A 20,592-nucleotide genomic window follows, 5' to 3' on the forward strand; every position below is an offset into this window, starting at 1 on the left:
CCTGATGGCTCTTCAAGCTGATGAGGGAGAGGGACTTGATCGGGGGAGGGGGAGGGAAATGGGAGGCGGTGGCGGGGAAGAGGCAGAAATCCTCAATAAATACATAAATTTAAAAAAAAGAAAGAAAAAAAAAGACGTACCAAATATATCATAGTTTTCAGAACCCCCTTTGCTTATTTAGTGTGACTATGTGAACTTCTAGTTCAAAGGGTTTTTTTTTTTTCCTGAAGAATATTTGCTGTTTGTCACAAAATTATAATCAGGGGAAATCCAATTATTTCTCTAACAGTTTGAGTTCATGATAAATAATATTTTAAACAATTTTAAGTTATTTAAGTATGCTGTTTTATTCAGAACTAACACATAATACAAGTTATTAAAGAGTAAGGACTTTGTGTTGGTTTCTGTGACCCTGCACAATAGTAATCTGTAATTTGCATGTCTATTTGTGTGATTGTCCAGCATAGGAATTTTTATCTAGGGCTGTAGAAAAAGGGATTGTATACAGGAGAATCTTCTACCCACTTTAAGCTCATTCCTCTAAACCTAAATTGGTTTTAACTGTTGCTTTTTAACTTGTAAGAACATGCTTATGCATTCCCCACTTTCTTTATTTGGGGGGTGGGATTGGTTTTTTTCAAGACAGGGTTTCTCTGTAGCTTTGGAGCCTGTCCTGGAACTAGCTCTTGTAGACCAGGCTGGCCTCAAACTCACAGAGATTCACCTGCCTCTGCCTCCCGAGTGCTGGGATTAAAGGTGTGTGTCACCACTGTGTGGCTCCTGCTTTTCCAAAAAGTTAGAAAACCATGCCCATTTCTTGATGACCGACAACCGTTGGGGTATGCATTTCACACACTCACCATGCGAGAGAGCTCTGGTGGGTGTGCTCAGGGCTGCTGCCTTCTCTGATGAGGACAATGCTAAGGGGCTGTGTTTGTGGAGCGCTGTTACTGAGCTCCTCCAGGGGAAAGAAGTAAGCCTGGATGTCAGACGGACTCGGAATTCAATTCCAGAGCCACTGACCAGCTGTGCATGCGTGGAAAGGTAGTCAACTGTTGTTTTTTAATTAATTAATTTTACATCTGGGCTGGTTTCCCCTCCCTCCTCTCCTCTCAGTCCCTCCCTCCCTGCCTCTCCCCTCTCCCAATCCACTCCTCTGTTTCTGTTCAGGAAAAGGTAGTCTCAGCTATCAAGGACATGAGCCCCATCCCTCCATTGCCTTCCAAGTGTGCTGTACCTAGTGGTTTGCTATTCTTCATTAGATAAGTGGGTTCTAGTGAAACATTTGTGTCTGAATCCAGACCCTACTACCTTTTACTGCATGGCCTTGGACAAATTATATTCAACTTCTCTATCTCAGTTTTCTCATCTAGAACATGAGGTGAACAGTAATATTTACTTCAGAGATTTAAGGTTAACGTAAGCATCCCTCTCACGTGGCTAACGCACAAAGTTAGGATCTATGAAGACTGGAGAAGCATTTCTGTTGCTTCTGGTCTTCTGTGGTCTGGAGAATTGACGGAATCATACGCACTGAAGAAGTTGAAAATTAAAATGTCTATTAGTGAAGTCTGTGAGCTTAGTCATATCCCTTGTTATATCCTTTGCGGCTGCTGCATCTCCCCCTCCCCTCCTTTCCCTCTTTCTCCTTCCTCCTGCTTAGTCATTAGTAACAGCTCCAATTCACTCTGGCTCAGGAGATACTGCTGGACTACTGGGTAGATAGATGGTCTCGAGACATTTGATGTTTTTACCTTATAGAACTGGAAATAACCTATCTTTCCCCTTCTGTTTTTCTTGTTATGTGATTGGGCTCCATTTTCTCTGTTCCAGCTACAAAGACAGATTTAAAGGTTTTTCTTTAAGCCAACCAGCTTGCCAGCATTATCATGTACAAATGTTTGCCTTTTATTCACGAGTGGCCGATATGTCAACAGCCAAGTCCCAGTCTCACCACGTTATAAGTAAAAGTTCCCCGTGGTTATGTTTATAAAGCTTAACACCTTACTCATTTCATACTTAGACAATAGTAGAAAGTATTTGTGCTGTGCGCTCCGTTTCTTTGTGTTCAAACAGTGTCTGTTTGTCTTTGGCCATTAGCACAAGTCTAATCCTCCAGTCGAATGACTTTACAGGAATTTAGAAATGGAGAGGGAAAAATGAGGGTGAAGAGTTATGCTTGAAGATTGAGTAGCAACAAATTGTTTGAGACTGAAATAATCTCATTAAGTGGTATGTATCTGCGGCTGTATTGAACAACTCAATCTAGAAACTGCATAAACAAAAGTTTGGCTGAGCTGCAAGTTATGAAAGGCCTTATTCAGCCTCATTGCTCAACAGCCATAGAACAAGGTTCTTACTGTGTGGCCCTTATGCTTATTTATCAAGACCTACGATGCCTATTGATTCTCACAGCGATAGAATTCTAACAGTAATTTCTGGGTCACATACAGAAAATAGGCACACATACTACCTCTTCTAAGAAGCTCCTTCGCTTTGGCGCTTCCCCCGAACAACCTAAGAGACCGTTTGAGGCACAGATGTGTGTCAGGGTTGGACGGCCAGGATTTTAGGTGTGGCCTGATAGAGGCTTGGAAATTCAAAAGCTTTCCCACAGAGGAGATAAGAGCTTGGAGAAGAGGTTATAGTTGGTGAGATCAGAATATGCCAGGAGGCATTTGGCGTTTGCCCAGTGATTACAACAAAGCAGTCTTCTTTTTTCAAGGGCTGAGAGGCAACGGTGACTGCCAGCTAAGGACCCTTCCCAAGGCTCAGATCTGGTTCTAAATTTAACATTACACAAAGCACTCATCCAGCCCTTTGTCACCTCTTGAAGGCAAACACGGGATCTGTCTTCAGAATAACTAGACATGCTCTGATTTGATTTGTGAAGTGCCACCGGCTTCACCATGACCTCTCACCAGGTCTAACCCCACAGTGGAAGAGTCTGCTGGGATCGGGAACTGGGGAATAAGAGAACACGTAGGTAGTTATGGTTGAAGGCTACACAGCAACCGATTGTTTACAATAGCCAGAAAACAGTCTCAAAAGTTGCGTATCGCTCAGTCAAGACAATGAAACGCAGAAACTGCATAAATAAAAGTTCAGAAATCATGTTTGCTTTTATTTTACAGCAACCTGCTACTTTAAACAGAACAAGGTTTTTGTTGAATTCCGTTTCATTCTTATTGATTAGTAAAACATTTGTGATGTTTTACTTTCGTGGATTCTACTTTCTGAGAGGTAAGCATTGCTTCTCACAGTTTCTTAAATATTGTTAAGTATGGCCAGTCAGGAATAAAAATGTAGGTGTCTGTTTTACAAGGATCACCTTAGATAAGTGCTTTCCTTTTTTTTTTTTTTTTTTTGGTTTTACGAGACAGGGTTTCTCTGTAGCTTTGGAGCCTGTCCTGGAACTCCCTTGGTAGACCAGGCTGGTCTCGAACTCACAGAGATCCACCTGCCTCTGCCTCCTGAGTGCTGGGATTACAGGCATGCGCCACCACCGCCCGGCCGATAAGTGCTTTCTTTAGGAGAGTATGCTTTTCACCTCTCCCTTCTCTCTCTTTGGCTTTGAGAGACAGTGTTTGTTTCTCTGTGTATCCCCAGCTGTCCTGGAGCTAGCTCTGTAGACCAGGCTGGCCTCCAACTCTCCCACCTCTGCCTTCCAAGTGTTGGGATTAAAGGCATGAGCCACCACCTCCCTGGCCCCATTTTTTTTTTTTTTGATTTTTCGAGACAGGGTTTCTTTGTAGCTTTTGGTTCCTTTCCTGGAACTAGCTCTTGTAGACCAGGCTGGCCTCGAACTCACAGAGATCCACCTGCCTCTGCCTCCCCAGTGCTGGGATTAAAGGCGTGCACCACCACCGCCCAGCTTGGCCCCATCTCTTTATTGTTAACTTTTTTCACGGTCTCCACATAGTCTTTGAAATTCTCACATATAGAAAACAAAACCAAAACACGGTGAGTACAAGGAAGCTGTCCAGTAAGAGCGTGAAACCCAGGCTATGGTTTTGTGTGCTGCTGAGGTTTCCAGTGAACCGTAGGAGGGAAATCTAGTGGACTTTCTCAGGCATCCTGGCCGCATCTCAGCCGGGGCTATAGGTGGTATGACTATAGATCCGAAGCTTCTGCTTAGGTATTTCCACTCCGACAGAAGCAAACCATAAGTATCTTACGGTGCTTATTCGACCTGAAGGAAAGCTTAAGGGTGAAAGAGAAACAAAAGTCTATTGATGTATTTGCTGCTGTCGTTGCCTAAAATAGCCGCAGTGGATCCAATAGGGAGATGATGAACGTGGGAGGAGATGAAAATGCTAATTGTCCCGATTTCATCACTGTACATTGTGTACATGTTCAAATGATTGCTCCATACCCAATACATGCATCCAAAGAGTGTGTGCTGGGGTGTGTGTGTGTGTGTGTGTGTGTGTGTGTGTGTAAGTGTGTGTGTGTGTGTGTGTGTGTGTGTAGGCCAGAGGACAACTTCAGGTGTCTTTCCTCGGGCATCAGTCAATTTTTTTCTTTTGTGTGACAGGGGCTCTGATTGGGCTGGAACTCGCCAGGTAGGCTAGATTGATTGGCTGGCCAAGCAGCCCCAGAATTTAGCCTCTTCAGCACTGAGATTGTAATGAGTCACCATAACTGCCTTTCCAGCACCCCCCAAAAAATATGGGTTTAGGGGATCAAGTTCAGGCTCTCGTGCTTGCAAAGCAAGCACTTTACCAACTGGGCTATATCTTCAGACCTTCATTTTCATTTGTAATAATGATAACAATAAATAGGTCTGGCAAGATGACTCAGCGGGTAAGAGAACCCACTGCCATGTCTGGTGTCCCGAGTTCAAGTCCCCAGGACCCATACGGTAGAAAGAGAATATGGCCTCCAGTAAATTGTCCTCTGACTCCTGCATACATACTACCATGGTAATAAGTATATTATATGAACATAAAATAAATCAAATGTATTTTTTTCATTAAAAAAAAATCAAGTCAAGTAAACTACAGCCTGTGAGTCAAACGCAGCCAGATGCTCACTTCTGATAACACTGTATAAGAAGCACACACATTAAGGGGTAGTAATGGGAGTCAGAAGCAGGCAGCGATAATTGTCCTACTGAAGCACAGAGGATATGGCCTTCATCTTATATGTCACTTTTATTGTGCCAAAAGCCTTCCTGTGCGTGTCTTTTTTGAGGTACTGAGGGTTAGAGCCTCGCGCATACCAGGCAAGCACTCTACAACAAGCTACGTCCTCACCCTGAGCTTTCACTCGACTAAGTTGACCTTGAACTCACTCTGTAGCCTGGGGCAGGGGACCTTGAATTTGTAATTCTCCTGCTTCAGCATCCTTAGTAACTAGCTAGGATTACACACCTGCACCACCAGGCTTGTTTGTTTCAAAGAAATATGTGATGTAATATATGTATATATTCTCTAATATATATGTATATATTCTTAGACCTCAAGTAAAAAACCTGGAGATTTGAGAATACTAGAAAATAGTCAGGTTTGTTTTTTTCTTTTTATTTTTTAGATGTGATAATGATATTATACTTGAAAATGGCTGTTTCCTATTTAAGGGGGGCATACACAGATATAAAAGGAATTATACGGTGTTTGAAGTTTGTTTTTAAATGACCAGTGGGTGTGGTAGAGGCACAAACAGAACAGGACGGATGGCTGTTTGGAGCTGCTGAAGGTGAGAGAGGGGACTGGTGGGTGGGTGTGCTCTTATTGTGCGTGTTGAAATGTTCGGTAATGCAAAGGTTTGAAAAGAACACTTTGGTTTTGTTTGGTTTTGGAGGCAGTCTCCCACCCCTTGTTAAATCTCAGGTTGGCTAATCCGAGATACTGATTTTATCAGAATTAGAGGTAAGGCCTATGACGGGGAGCCCTGGCCGGTACCAGCAGAAGGGGGCGTGTGGTGACTCAGGTCGGTGGGGAGGCTGGGAGCTTCCTACGTGGCACAGTGGGTGGAATTGTGCAGCAACTCATACCAGCGGTGACGGTGGAGGCAGCACTAGTTAGAGGCAGATGAGTAAGGCAGGAAGTGAATCGAAACTGCCTGGCGACTCCCTGGAGGCTGGAGTTCCAGAACACTGGAGCGTAGAAGCCGGGGAGCCAGGGTTCACACATAGGAAGCTCAACCTGCCTGAGTCGCTCCTCCGGCCTATGAAGAGATTAAAAAGAAACAAACTAAAACGTTCAAGGAATAACTCACGACTTGAATTACTAAAGGAACAAAGAACTAAAGGAAATTAACAGGAAGAACCGAGTTATTTGGATCTCCACTTAGCTGAAGGGATGAAGCAGAATCAAACGGAATGTCGTGAACTTTCATTTCTTTAACTCATCAAATTGAAGTAAGGCTACCACCCTGACCTCTCTCCCCATCTTCCCCATCTAATATTCCTGACCTAGTTAGGGTCATTACTGCTACGACGAAACACCATGATCAAAAACAGTTTGGGGAGGAAAGGGTTTATTTGTCTTACACTTCCACACGCAGACTATCACTGATAGAAGTCAAGACCGGAACTCAGCAGGTGAGGAACCTGGTGGCAGGAGCTACTGCAGAGCCCGTGGAGACTTGCTGCCCAAGGCTACCTCAGTCTGCTTTCTTACAGAGCCCAGAACCACCAGCCCAGAGGTGGCCCCACCCACAGTGTACTAAGCCCTCCCCCATTGATCACTAATTAAGAAAATGCGCTACAACAGTGGTTCTCAACCTTTCTAATGCTGTGACCCTTTAAATACAGTTCCTGTGTTGTGTTGACCACCAACCATAAAATCATTTTGTCGCTACTTCATAACTGTAATTTTGCTGCTGCTATGAATCATAATGTAAATATCTGATATACAGGATATCTGATACACCACTCAGAGGGGTTGCCACCTACAGGCTGAGGACCACTGCACTGCAGGTTTGCCTACAGCCCAATCTTAGGGAGGCATTTCTCAACTGGGGTTTTCCCCCAGAGATGATTCTAACCTGTGTCAAGCTGGCAGAAAAATTAGCCACCACAATTCCCCAACACTCTGACTCTCCATAGTTCCTCTCCAGAGGTGCTAATTCGTAGCAGACCATCTATTTCTTAGTTTGCTCAAGAAATTTACTATGAAATGGCACTTTACAAAGTCAGGTGTATGCTTTAAAGTGTTGGGAAGAATAAAATAGGAAGGCGTAGCAAAATGTTTGACACAGTGTTTAAAGATGAATAACAAATAGGCTCTTACACGGGCTACGGGCTACGGGTGTGACACTGGCACAGGGGACTCCTATCTTACCTCGGGGGCTGGGTTCAATCCCCAGCAGCAGGGTAAAGAGGGCCCTGCAGCATGACAGTCAGAACAAACTAACCTGATACAAAGACGTGGATGGTACAACAAGAGTAAAGTCGAGAAGCGACATCCTGGCTGGGAGCTGGGATGTGCGAGGGACACTCAAAGCCATCAACCTGCACGCTCAAGGACCGGGACCAGGGGTTTAATGATCCTACGGGGAAAGAAAACGTGCCCTTGTCCCTGCAGTTTGGAGCTTGGATTGGGATTCGTGCTAAAGCCTTGACTTGCAAACAGCTGTGCAGTCTGCAGAAGGAGCTAGAAAAGAGTCACCTATCAGACTGGACCAGTAGCAGATAATTTGTTTTCTGTCCTGAACTATGGGTAAAGAAAAAATTCTCTGAGAGCCCAAAACGCAAAGTTTCATAATTGTTGAATGTAGGGTCTACATTTATACTACCTTTCTGATATGAGAAAAATAAACTAGAATTATAAATATATACTATTCTAGTATATATATATATATATATATATATATATATATATATATATATACATATCAGTGCATTGTATCACACACATACACACACAGAGAGAAATCATAATTAGATAAATAACCAAAATATATAAAGAACTCCCATTAGTAAGAAGACAGATGACAAAATAGACAAAATTTTAACTTAGACTCTTCAAAGGAAGGATTTCCAAATGGCCAGTATTCTTTCTAAAGCTGTTTGGATTCCTCAATCATAAAAAATTGTGTAAGTAAAAATTATAATAGGATGATGATATTCACTGGAATAGGAAAACGAAAGCAATAAGAAATAATGAAGATTGGTGAGGATACAGACAAACACCTTTTTTGCCCACATCTCTCACTCTCTCACCTGCACTGTTGCGCGCGCATGCGTGCACACACACACGCACACACACATTATTTTTATTTTATTTTATTTTTTGAGACAAGATTTCTCTATGTAGCCCTGGCTGTCCTGGAACTTCCTCTGTAGACCAGGCTGGCCTCAATCTCACAGAGGTCCTCCTGCCTCAGCCTCCTGAGTGCGGGGATTAAAGTGTTACACCACCTCAAGCAGTATCTGTTGCGTATTCTTCGCTATCCACTCTACTCAAACACAATGTGGTTTGGTCCCTCTCCTCTGTCAGAATCTTTCGACAGCTCCGATTGCTAAACGTCTTGGGATAAGATGACATGCAAGGACTTCTGCGCTCTGCTCCTAGGTTTTTCAGCCTTGCCAAACACACCCTAAGTGGCCCAGCTCTTTCCTCCCTCTGAGCCCTTTTGACGGTCCAGGCTGTGCTAACCCTCTTGCTAGTCACCTACCTGGTCAGCCCCTGTTTGTTTTCTAGGGGTCAGCATGGCTGCTGCCTTCTCTCTGACATAGTGTTCTGACTGCATTCTCAGAGAAAACGGATTATTTTCTTCTCTGCATTCCTGCTATTCCCTAGGCATATTTCTTTAACAGCGCCCATAAAACACTATTTTACTTCATTTTCTTGATTAAACTTTATTTTGGGTGGGGATGATAAGCCAGTTTCTGTATCCATAGTCTGTAACCATAGTTCATGCAATTAAAACAAAACAAAATAGGTGTGGTGGTAATTAATGTTATTACTTTGGAAGTGGGAGCAGGAGGATCAGAAGTTCAAAATTATCTTCAGTTACATAAGGACAGCTTGGACTGCATGAGACAGTATCTCAAAAGAAAAATCAATCCATCCACTGGCAAAAAGAAAAAAAAATGTCAGTTTTAAGGATGAGAAAATACCTAATACCACTTCTCATTTCATAATTTGGCCTGCTTTATCCTTTGAGACAGAGTCTAACTACATAGTCAAGTCTGTTTTTTTGTTTGTTTGTTTTTTTTTTTGTTTTTTTTTTTGGTTTTTTGAGACAGGGTTTCTCTGTGGCTTTGGAGCCTGTCCTGGAACTAGCTCTATAGACTAGGCTGGTCTCGAACTCACAGAGATCCTCCTGCCTCTGCCTCCCGAGTGCTGGGATTAAAGGCATGCGCCACCATCGCCCGGCTCAAGATCTTAAATTTTCAATCCTCCTGCCTCTGCTTCCCTAGCATTAGGATTATGGATGTGTGCCAGCAGGCCCGGCTTCATACGATCTTTTGACGTTCTACAATAACCGCTCCTGTCCATGTTTCTTTCTCTAATACTGAGACTGTCTCAGCTGTATTCCTTGTTGCACAGGAATATTCCTGTAGAACATTAACATCTTTACTAGCTTGTCTTTGACATTTTCCAACTATATCTAAAATGTCATAGCTAGCATTTGGGACCTACAAATCTTCTGAGTGAAAACCCAAGCCTTCAAATTGTGCGCCATTCACAGGTTTAAAACGAGAGCAGGCTCCATGCTGCCTACGAGCTAACTGGAGACTTTGAGGATATTAGGAGAGAATAATTTTATTTTTGGGAAGCAATGTTGGAAGGCTTCAGTTCTGAGAGATAAACTACTTGTGATTTGAACATCATATGAACACAGGCACACAAAACTGTCACTTGGAAGTCCGACAAGTTCCTCAGGATGCAGTGTGTGATTTTGGGTCTTGCTGGTCCTGGGAGGAAGGAGTCCACTTGGAGCTGTTTAAAACTGTGCACCCGAGAAGACACAAACATATGCTCCTTTGCAGCAAATGAACATTGCCATGAAAGAGAAAAAGCCTGCAATGGTTTCCTCCAGTTGCAAGAAAAGATTGGCATGTCCAGTTAACCCTAGACAGTTTGCCAGAAACTTCTGTATTCATTGCATGTTCTTTAGAGTGGTTTGAATCTTGCGTGTCTCTTCAAGACTCATGTGGCAAATGCTTGCTTCCCAGAGAGGTGTTGTGGGGTAGAGGTGTGACGCGCGGGGCCACCAGCACTGTCCAGGCTTCGAGTGAGCAGCTTCACTATGCACTTATATACTGCAATGTGTGGCTTCACCCAGGCTGAGAAACCACCGAAACCACAAGCCCACATGAACCCTTCCTTCTTTCTCTTCATAGCCTATCTCATATGTACTTAATGGAAAGCTGCGTGGCACGGTACCCACATTGTGATTTACAAAACAACAAACCCCTAAATATTGTGTGTTTGTCTGAGGAGAGAGTAGAAACAGAATTTTAGTTGATTCTTGCAGTCAGACGGCACAGCAAAAGCAGATTTGCTTTGGCCAAGGAAATATAGACATTTGGAAGCTGAATGGATAGGATTTGGAAGTGCGCTTGTTTTCCATGACAGAACTGCCCTGAATTCAAAGGCTTGTCAATTGCGAAGAGCTGTATGGAACTATGTTGGGAAGGTAAAGACACAGTTTCAAAAGGGGCTTCGTGATGTATGAACATCACTGTGGTTTCTACACCTATGTTTATAGCACGTGTCTAAGTTGTGTTCTATCTACTTTATCACCAAAGTACTGCGAAGTGCTGACTATGTACTATGTCTATATCCTAAGGACTATACTAAGCATGTGCACATGTCTTTCTCCTTCAAGAAAAACTGGAGTTGGGCATGATGGCACATGCCTGCAATCCCAGTATTCGGGAGGCAGAGGCAAGAGGATAGCAAGTTTGAGGTCAGCCTGGATTACACAGCAAGTTCATGACATGCCTGGGACACATAGGAAGACATTGTATCCAAACTAAACAAAAAATTAAAAAGAACCAGAGAGGGCTCAGCAGGGAAGGAGCTAGCTCTGAAAGCCACATTTGAATGTGATACCCAGAAGCCATGTGAAGGTTGCAGCAGAGACTTGAGGAGAGACTCAGTTTCACAAAGTGGCTCTCTAGTGCTACGACTACGCACACATGGAATAATCGGAAGGAAGGAAGGAAGAACAAAGGGACAGGGAACCCAGCTGGGATGAAGTTGCAGGCAAGGTGGCCAGATGCTGTGTAACGTGTGGATAAACCAGAGTCCGAGGAACATAGTCTAGTCCATGAAACTGCTGTAGGCTTGATCTGCTTCGACTGAACTGGACAGAACTCAGACTGCTTTAAACTGGATAGAAATTTGTTTTCCTCTGAGTCTTAAACCAAAGCAGAAGGCAGAGTCCAGAGAGTATGTGTCAGCGCCATAATCATCAAGGACATAACTGTCTTCTGTGTTTCTGTTCCTCCATCCGGGGTTCGCTTGGATTAGAGTTTCTTTTCATCTTCACTATTGTGTGTTCGTGTTTGTTTTATTTCTGATGGCTATTCTATATTTCAGAATGTGCCCTTCTAGTGTACCACAGTTCTGTCTAAACAATATGATTCTATTTCCTCCTTCAGCCCACGGAGCTGCTTGCTGCAACACATTTACTTCTGCCTATGTTGTGGTCCTTATCACGCAGCGTTGTCGTTTTGCTTTAGATGATCTTTAGACTGTTTCTAATGAGGGGTCTCTTTCATATTTTGTCATATAGTTACAATTTCCAGCACTCAGGTCACTAGGCTGGGGAGTAAGCACATTTACCCCACTGAACCATCTCACAAGTCCTGCAGTGGTTTTCATAAATGTGTGCATGTGCCCTGGTTAGTGTTCATTTAACTTCTCAAATATGCGGGTTTATAATTTCCGCCGTATAATAAAGTATTTTCAGACATGTTACTTCAAGTCACTTCTATGTCACCTGCTGCTGGCTCTTCTCTTACCAGGGACTGCAATCATACAAATATTAGAATATTTGGTACTCTCCCACAAACCACACTCTATTTGAGGGACTTTTCTCTTTAGTGTTTGGGGACTTTTTCTTTAATGTGTGTGTGGTGTGTTTAATGTGCTTTATTTCGGAGAGATTTGATTACTCTGTCTTCAAACAACCATTTTCATTTTCTTTTAACTGACTTAATTTGCTCAGTGGCTAATTGTCTCTGAGTTCTAATACTATCCAGCAACACTTGTAATTTAGAAGTTGTAAAGTTAGTCTTCAGATTTTTTCCCCCATCTCTAATTTCTCTTTCAGTCCATGGAAGAAGCTTATCGCAGCCGCTTTACTGTTGACGGCTAATCCTATCACGTTAGTCCTTGTGGCTTTTTGTAGACTGACTTCACACCTGGTGACAGATTTGGTACACCCCTACTTCTCCCCGCCACTCTGCTCGCCAGGTTCTCTTGTTACTTCCTGGGAATCGTCTCCATTTTGCTGTGTGCTTCTTCGGTGCCAGCCAGTGTTCTCCCAGGTTCCGTTACTGATTCCTCCTTTTATGTTACGCACACCACAGCATTATCCGTCCCCGCAGTTTCAACAGCAATCAATTATGATGGTCAGACCACCTGTATCTGCTACTGCCCGGATCCCTTTCCAGAGCCCATGACTCGGCACTACATCCCCTCCGTCTAGGGGTTCCAAATACGACTCAGACTCAATGTATCCAAAGGACGCCACACCAAACCTCTCTAAAAGCAGCTGACACTCCTTATCCCCTCATTTAAGGAATGGCATCACTAGCTTATAAACCTGGAAACCGGAAGTATGGGAGCCATTCTTGGGTCTCCCTTGTAGTAGATATTGTGATGCCCTTCTCAGCCCCCATTCTGCTGATTTGGGGCAATGACCATAATTTTATTGGGATAACCACACCGCTTCATCATAACTTTGGGAAAACCGCTTTCAGCTCTAGAGCCCATGTGTCTTTATCTTGAGATAAACTCGTGCAATTTACTGACCATCATTCTCAATGTATGTGAAGGCACGGGAATCAATTGCTTGCGACTCTTAGGAAAGAGGTTTCAGTCCTTTCTAAAAGGAGACTTTCTTCTTATATCTTCCTAGACACAGATGGTAAAACAGGAGTTGTTGGTAGCTGTCACTAATACTAAGGAAAGAAAAGTAGTGGAAACGAGAATGAAGCAGGCCTTTAATCACTGACTGGGTCGCTGAGTTAATCCTCCTGCAGCCATCCCTTTCCTGGATTTTTTTTTTTTTTTACCTAGGTGGGTCAAAAATCCTTCTTTATTGCTTAAATCAGTTGGAGTTTGGTTTCTTCTGCCTGCAACCAAAGCACCCCCACCCATAACTTCCCATCATCATTTACCCCCCAAACACAGGCAGTTACGCACCACAGAATTCTGTTGGCTAAGTAGGACCTAATTACACTCAATTCCTCAGTTCTGTCTCTATCCATCCCCCCAATAACACTTCAATAGACTTCTGTGGCAGACTGAATAACAAGGCCCCCCACAGACTCATAGATTTGAATGCTTGGTCACTAGGAAGTGGCATTATTGAGAGGTGTGGCTTTGTTGGAGGAGGTGTGTCACTGGGGGGTGGGCTTTGAGGCTTCAGATGCTCAAGCCAGGCCCAGTGTCTCTCTCTTCTTATTGCCTGCAGATCCAGATGTAGAACTTTCGGCTCCTTCTCCAGCACCACATCTGCCTGGGCACCGTCATTCTTCCTGCCGTGACAATAATGGACTAAACCTCTGAATGTATAGGCCAGCCTCACTTAAATGTTTTTCTTTATAAAAGTTGCTGTGGCCATAGTAAGCCTAAGACATCTTCATACATACTACATCTCACAGGCTGATTTTTATAAAGCATATATCTTCTCGAAACTTCATCTGTTTATAGTCTACTGATTCCAGAAGAAAAAAAGATGGCATTCTTTAGTATATTACCCAAGACTTAAATGGGCTTGGCTGTCTCTTGTAGATTTTTTTTTTTTTTTTTGGTTTTTCGAGACAGGGTTTCTCTGTGGTTTTGGAGCCTGTCCTGGAACTAGCTCTTGTAGACCAGGCTGGTCTCGAACTCACAGAGATCCGGCTGCCTCTGCCTCCCGAGTGCTGGGATTAAAGGCGTGCGCCACCACCGCCCGGCCCTCTCTTGTAGATTTTTTTGAGTTTCCTCTTGCCTCTCTCCCCAGTGCCAGTCGACCACGGCTAGCAAAAACTACTCAGGAGCCTTTGTGTCTTTGCATTTTATGCTCTCTCTTCTCTCTTTCCTCTTTGCCTCTAAAACACACGAACATAAAAACTGTGAGTCATCGCCACATTCAAATGATCTTTGAAGCATTTCCTGACCCTGCCCAAGGCTGAGGTCGTATGCATTTTCCTATGACAGCATAGCTCACACTGAGTCCATTCATCTGCCTCTTCCTGGGCAGAGTAAGGACTTTGAATACAAAATATGCTTCATATATATGTACATATATATGCTCTATTTTTAAGACTCAATAATGTGTCTAGCACATAGTAAATATGTTCACTTGTTTTTTAATATTTTATTTAAATATCTACATTATTTTATAATATTTTAAATACAGGTGTTTTGCCTGCATTATGTACTGATGAGGCCAAAAGATGGCAAAGGCTTCCCTGGGACTGACGTTCCAGATGCTTGTGAGTCATCACACGGGTGCTGGGAATTGAACCCAGCTCCTTTGGAGGAGTGCATTGTCCTGGCTATCTCCACACTTCTCACCACCACCACCACATATACATACCTGGGCAACTAGAATGGGTGGAGGCTTAGCTGAGCAGCCCAACAACATACCCAGACCGTGGTTCAGGTTTCTTGTTACCAAAGGAAAGTTGCCTAATATGTACACTGAAATGTCTTGGGCTCTCCACTTACCTTTTGAACTTATATGTATGGAATCTGGGTGCCTGAAGAATTATAGATTTCTTAAGATGAGCAAGTCGCATTACAATGATCAAACGATATTATTAATGCTGACCTTCACCTTTGCCTGGACTAAAGTTAAATGTAACTAGCTGAGCAAACCAATCATGCGATTCTGTTAATGGCCATGCTCCTAACCGTTTTATAACTTAATTGTTAAAATGCTAAGAACAAGTAGACCTAGTGTCTTGTGTAATTAATTCACTTGAAGGAGGCAAAGGCAAGGGGTATTTATGATTTCTAGAAGAAATCTGACCAGCCAGGGAGACTGCCATGTCGGGAGGAAGTGAGATTTCACTGGGCACTTGAAAGTAGTGAGGCTAGTTGTTGGGGGTGGGGCGAAGCAGGAGAGACTGGCTACGGGCCCGAACCCGATGGCACCAAAGACACAAGACCAGCCTTGTTTAGTCAACTACAGTACTGAACCTTCAGGCTTAGTGAACCAGTGACCATGGCAACAGTCCCCGCCCCAATGCCTTTACGCATGCGCAACAGAGCGAGCCGTAGGCGCCCCCACAATAGACGTTTTTCTCTCAGCCGGAGAACTACAGCTCCCAAGAGCCTCCTCGGCACCGCCTCCCGATGTGGCCCTGCCCCGTCCTCTTGTGCCCCGCCCTCCCACTAGTCCCTTCCCCTCCCTCCCAGTGTGTGTCAGTGACCCAAAGGCGGTTAGAGGCGGAGGGACCGTTGGGGGCGCCGCCGCCGCCTCCTCTCCAGCGCCAGCACTAGCAGCGGGAGCAGCAGCAGCAGGAACAGCAGCAGCAGCAGGAGCAGCGGCTGCAGCGGCCGTGCGGCGCCACCGGATCTGCCTGCAGCCCCGGGAAGGCTCACCACAAAGCGGGCCCGCGCCTCTCTCCGGTCCGCGCTCCTCGGCGCTCGGCTCGGCTCGGCGTTCCACTCGGCCTCTCGGGGCTCGGCGGCTGGCGGGAAGGCGGCGGGCTCAGCGGGTGCCTGCGTTCAACCGGTGCTCGCGCCGCCCCCGCGCCCCTGGTGTCGGCGCTCCGGCTCCTCGCGGCGGGCCGAGCTGGCGTTCCGGCCCCCAGCCGTCGTCCGGTGAGTGCGGCGCTGGCGAGGGGAAGGGGGCGCGGGGGCCCGGGGGCCCGGCGGCGCGGAACTTCCTCCGAGGCTGTGCCGGTGGCGGCGCGGCTGTGCGCGCGCCCGGCCGCTCGCAGGGAGGCGGCGGGGAGCGGAGTTTGCGGCGCCGCGTCCCGCGCTGTGGGAGGAAGCGCCTTTGTGAGGAGCTGCCCGGAACGCCCTCCCCCCCACGGCTGGAGCGGCCGCGCGGCGGCTGCGAACCCCGAGCCGGCTGGCTTCCCGGTTCTCGGTCCCGCGGCCGGGCTGCAGGCCGGCCAAGTGGAAGGGGAACAAAGGGGCGGTGGGCTTTTCTTTTGTTTGTGTGAATCTGGTTAACTTCTGCTTCCTTACATAACGCAGACTTCCAAGTTAGTCATTCTTTTTATTGTTATGATTATTGTCATCATCTCTGTGTGCCTCTCACATTTCCTTTCATCTTTGGATCTCCGAGCGTTTTAAAAACATTAATTAATCCCGCCTCCCGGGCCCTTGCCAAGCCCGTTTCCCTAAGTGGGTAAACTGAGGTCCAGAAAGCCCTCAAATTGATGGATACGCTTGATGTACCGCGCCTGGTGTCTGAGGCTCGGAAAGCGTTTATGAGTAATAACTCATTCTCTAAATGCCCTGTGGAAAAGTTAAAGATGCTCATTTTACTTACAGGTTAACTGAAGTCTGAAGGAAGCCTGGGTAATTGTTAGGTAGTTGAGACAATAATTCCTTTAAAATAGTGTTTGAATCTTAAAACCTCAAAGGAGTTTCTGGAAAATGTTCCGAGTGGTGAAGATACTCAACGCCATAAACTCACTTCGCCATCTATTATGTCTGTATGTGCAGGACTCTTAGGAAGTCGGAAAGCAATGAGGATAGGAGGGGATAGTTTCTGCTTAACCTACGTTTAACACGTTGTAGTCACTAAACACAGCGTTTTGCGCTGTGGTTCGAGCCCCAATAGTTCCCCTTACCAAATATTATTGAGCACCTCATCCATAGGACGCTTGATCATACCTAGAATTGGAGCTTTTGTGTATCAGTAGGCTGTCTTGTTTGGGGTCAGAGGCTCTTTACTTACTTAGTAGAACGTCTTTGTGTGTGTGTCTTCGGAGCAGGTACTTTTGTGACAGATAGGACATTGTCTTTTCTTCGCTTGGGACTGAGTTTGCCTAGTAGTGTGGGTTTAAAGTTTTTGAATTATGGAAAGGGTGCAGTTCCTCAAATTCTTCGGTTTCGGTTTATGATACGTTTTTGCAGGTAACCGAAAAATATTTTCTCAGAGTCCTCAGATACACATACTTGAAACCTCCTGATTGTCTAAATATAACAGATAAGTTTCAGTTGTTGTTTTCTTTTCACATCTGTAGTAGATAGAGGGCAGTTAATCCTGGTAGGTTTTAAAGTATTTTGGTACTGATTGGAAGATGTGAAAAGTATAAATCAAATGTTATTTCTACAAGTTCTTTTCCTCAGTTGTGTGAGACTCAGAACTGTAGTAGCAGTATTTTCACTTTGATAATTTAATTTTGTAATGTATAGCAGCCCCTGGGTTTTAATCTGGTGGGTGTGTCAGAACATGAAAGTGAGACCTTGTTTTCTTCCCCGTTCTCCAGCCTATCCTGTTTCGGAAGTTTGTTGACGGATGATACATTTAACAATTTGAAAACGGGATGGTTAAGTGTGTGGAAGATTGCATGTTATGGTTAGAGTGCCTCAACTTTAAGCTTTTAAAGAGGAAACTTACACCTAGGTTTTTAGTGTAATAGAAGCATTGTTCTGTTCATTGACTTGAAACAGCAAACTGAAAATCCACCTTAGTTGCATATTTGGGGGTTATTTATGTGCTCCTTAAAATTGGCATTTAAGTAACCTTATTTTGAACTTTTTCCATGGTACTTACCAACCAGATTTTTCAGGGCCAGTTGTACTTTTAAGGGAACTACTAACAGTGCCTTTGCTCAGCCCGAGCCTAGGAGTCCAGAGGAGGAAGTAAGTGAATTTTGGCTTTGCAGGTTTCCCAAGCTCTTCGGGAAACTTTTAAAACAGATGGCCAAAAAATATGGGGCAGGAAATGGTGCTACTGAGGCAGGTTTCAGGGGGAAGCCTCCAAATGTTTCCATTTACCTTAGTTTCAACTTCCTTTTCCTTTTCAAAATGTCAGTTGTGTTTTGAGTCCTTTGATTTAGAGCGAGCCCCATTGTGACTGTGCAGTGGAGAGCTGTAAAGGGCTGTAGAGTTCTGCCATTGAACAGGTTTGCAGATAGAAGCTTCTGTAGGTAGGAGACGCTTTCAGCCAAGACAGCATTGGAATCTGTCCAGCATGTGTATACATTTCCCGTGGAATGGTAAAATAGGCCTATCCCTTCAGTCAGACTTACAGAGATCTCTCCCTCTCTCTCTCACACACAGATTATGTTAAAGCGTTGTAAATGGCCTTTGAGGTGGTTTTGGGAGTCATTTTTGGAGAAAAAATATTTTATTCCAGTTATAATTTTAACTGCGAAACATAAAGCATATTCTAAGAAAAACCATTGGAAGAAGGAAAATTAATAGGTAAGGAAAACTGACAAAGATTTTAGGAAGTACAATAGTAAAGATTCCTGAAAACATTTATAAATAATTCAACCAAATTTTAGTTGAAGCCCCAGACAGTGACTTACACATAGCATTTTCCGTTTCTAGGAAACCCTCCACTCATGTTACAGAAGAGTAAATAAAAGCATGCTTTCAGATGATTTGCGTTGTTCTAGAGTTTCTTATTAGACATTGTGGTACAGTTTTGTTGTTTTTCTTTGTTAAAGTTTGACCTCTGCTAGACAGAGTCTCCCTCAGCCCACACCCTAATATGTGGGACCTTAAAACAGGTACGGGTCATTCAAAGATCTGGATGTGATTTCAAGTCATCTCTTAGTCTTTTTTGTGTTATTTTAAGTAGATCAATAGTTGGAAATACTGGCTAGCATATTATACTTATAAAATTCTTAAGTAATTTTTGTGCTGGTGAAACGAGTTTATGGTAAAGAGAAGAAGCATGAAATTTCTTGAGTGAATGTCAGGGGATTTATAGGTTTGTTTGTTTTTAGGCGATCTCCCACCCCAATAAGATTTTGCCTTGTAGCCCACCGAATCCTTGACACCTTATCCTTGAACAGAAAATCCTCCTTCTTAGCCTCCCTAGGGTGCTCCATCCTGGAAGATTGGAATCTTTTGGTAGACTAAGTAGTTCTCTCAGAATATTGCACAGGCTGTTTTAGATGATGATGATGATGATGATGATGATGATGATGATGATGATGATGATGATGATGATGATGATGATGATGCTACAGTAAGCTCTACTTCAGACAAACAGGGTTCTTCATTTTATTTTTGTGTGTGTGGAAGATGCCCGTCTGTTACCCACCTACAGAAGCTTTTCCGTACAGGTAGATGCCAGAGGACAACTGTGGACATTGGTTCTCTTCCTTCCACTGCGTGGGGCCAGAGATTAAATTCAGATCATTAGGCTTGGCTGAAGTCTCTTGTAGCTCTTGTATCCTGTAATATTACACCTCACAATACCATTTAGAAAAATAGAATGTACTTATGCCTGTAAATGAGAAAATCCTGACATCTGCCAGTTAATCTTGACCATTTGTGTAGTTAAAAATTAATCCAACACACATGGAATTTACTTCCTTTTCAAAGCATTTGTTGTTGCTTTTATTTTGTAATGAACCTCTTGGGATGTGGCTAACTGTAAAAATATGTAGTATCTCTAGTTTCCCATAATTTTCTGCCTCCTTCTTTGTCGTCATCTTCTTCGTTGTTTTTGCTACAGTTTGTTCTCCCTTGCCCAACTATCTAGAATAAACAAAGAAATATTTAAACACACTTAAACACTCTAATTTATTATACTGCATTCCTGCTGAATTTCAGCATACAAAGTATGGTCAGCTCTTGTTTTAGAAGTAGATGTACACTTGTAAGGGCATTAAAGCAAGCAATAAAAATAAATACAGTGCTTTCTACCCAATTCTGATTGCTTAATAGTGACTGCTTGATGTGCTGCTGTGTTTAGAAAGCAGGGGGTCTAGGTTCCACTTACTGCCGCTAGACTTTGACATGAATGTCAAATAATTTATTCAATGTACACTGGGTACTTTCTCTATGTCAGGTGCTGTCTAGTTGACATTGCCCTAACTGCTGTTTCACATTCTAATCACAAGCACAATAAATGAATGAGCACACTGAGGGTCTTGCTCAGCGGTTGCTAGTATCTATGAGGCCATAGGTTCAAACCCCAACACCACCAAAATTAAAAAGTTAAAAATATTTCATGTTTCAAGAGAGAAATGATCATGTTTCTTTCAGACATAAATGGCAGAAAGTAAGAACAGAAGAAGAAACTAAGATTTAAATTTGCCTTTGGAGGGCTCTCTGCCAAATGTAATAAATGGACTTTCATTGAATGGTGCTTTGAGCAAGTTAACTGTAAAAGGATATCTGGAGCCGGGTGGTGATGGTGCACGCCTTTAATCCCAGCACTCAGGAGGCAGAGGCAGGCAAATCTCTGGGAGTTCGAGGCCAGCCTGGTCTACAAGAGCTAGTTCCGGGACAGGCACCAAAGCTACAAAGAAACCCTGTCTTG

General features: G+C 43.9%; 2 protein-coding genes across 2 annotated transcripts in view; one reads left to right on the plus strand and one right to left on the minus strand.

Moving 5' to 3' along the window:
* Positions 1–3,847: 3,847 nt before the first annotated feature.
* On the minus strand, positions 3,848–16,784 carry LOC113458213 (translation initiation factor IF-2-like). Its single transcript, XM_026788909.1, has 4 exons — positions 16,777–16,784; positions 15,729–16,235; positions 5,999–6,171; positions 3,848–4,203 (listed from the first exon to the last, which is right to left on the minus strand). Exons 1-4 carry the CDS (start codon positions 16,782–16,784, stop codon positions 4,184–4,186), a joined length of 708 nt encoding a protein of 235 aa, XP_026644710.1. The 3' UTR covers positions 3,848–4,183.
* Positions 15,549–20,592, plus strand: part of Peli1 (pellino E3 ubiquitin protein ligase 1) — a 55,395-nt gene continuing 50,351 nt past the window's right edge. The window contains exon 1 of the mRNA XM_005366458.2: positions 15,549–15,950. The gene's annotated coding sequence lies outside the window, so the exon portion shown is untranslated. The remainder of the gene's footprint in view (positions 15,951–20,592) is intronic.

The sequence above is a fragment of the Microtus ochrogaster genome, unplaced genomic scaffold, assembly GCF_000317375.1.
Source record: "Microtus ochrogaster isolate Prairie Vole_2 unplaced genomic scaffold, MicOch1.0 UNK9, whole genome shotgun sequence".
Taxonomy (NCBI): Eukaryota; Metazoa; Chordata; class Mammalia; order Rodentia; family Cricetidae; genus Microtus; species Microtus ochrogaster.

What these genes read in the sequence shown, in the direction of transcription:
- LOC113458213 (XM_026788909.1), bottom strand. An exon ending in AGGCGCGGGCCCGCTTTGTG is followed by an intron (nt 6,172 to 15,728) that starts GTGAGCCTTCCC and finishes ATCTCTTCATAG; the next exon opens with GCCGGAGGAGCGACTCAGGC. An exon ending in TGCCTCCACCGTCACCGCTG is followed by an intron (nt 4,204 to 5,998) that starts GTATGAGTTGCT and finishes TTCACCCTTAAG; the next exon opens with CTTTCCTTCAGGTCGAATAA.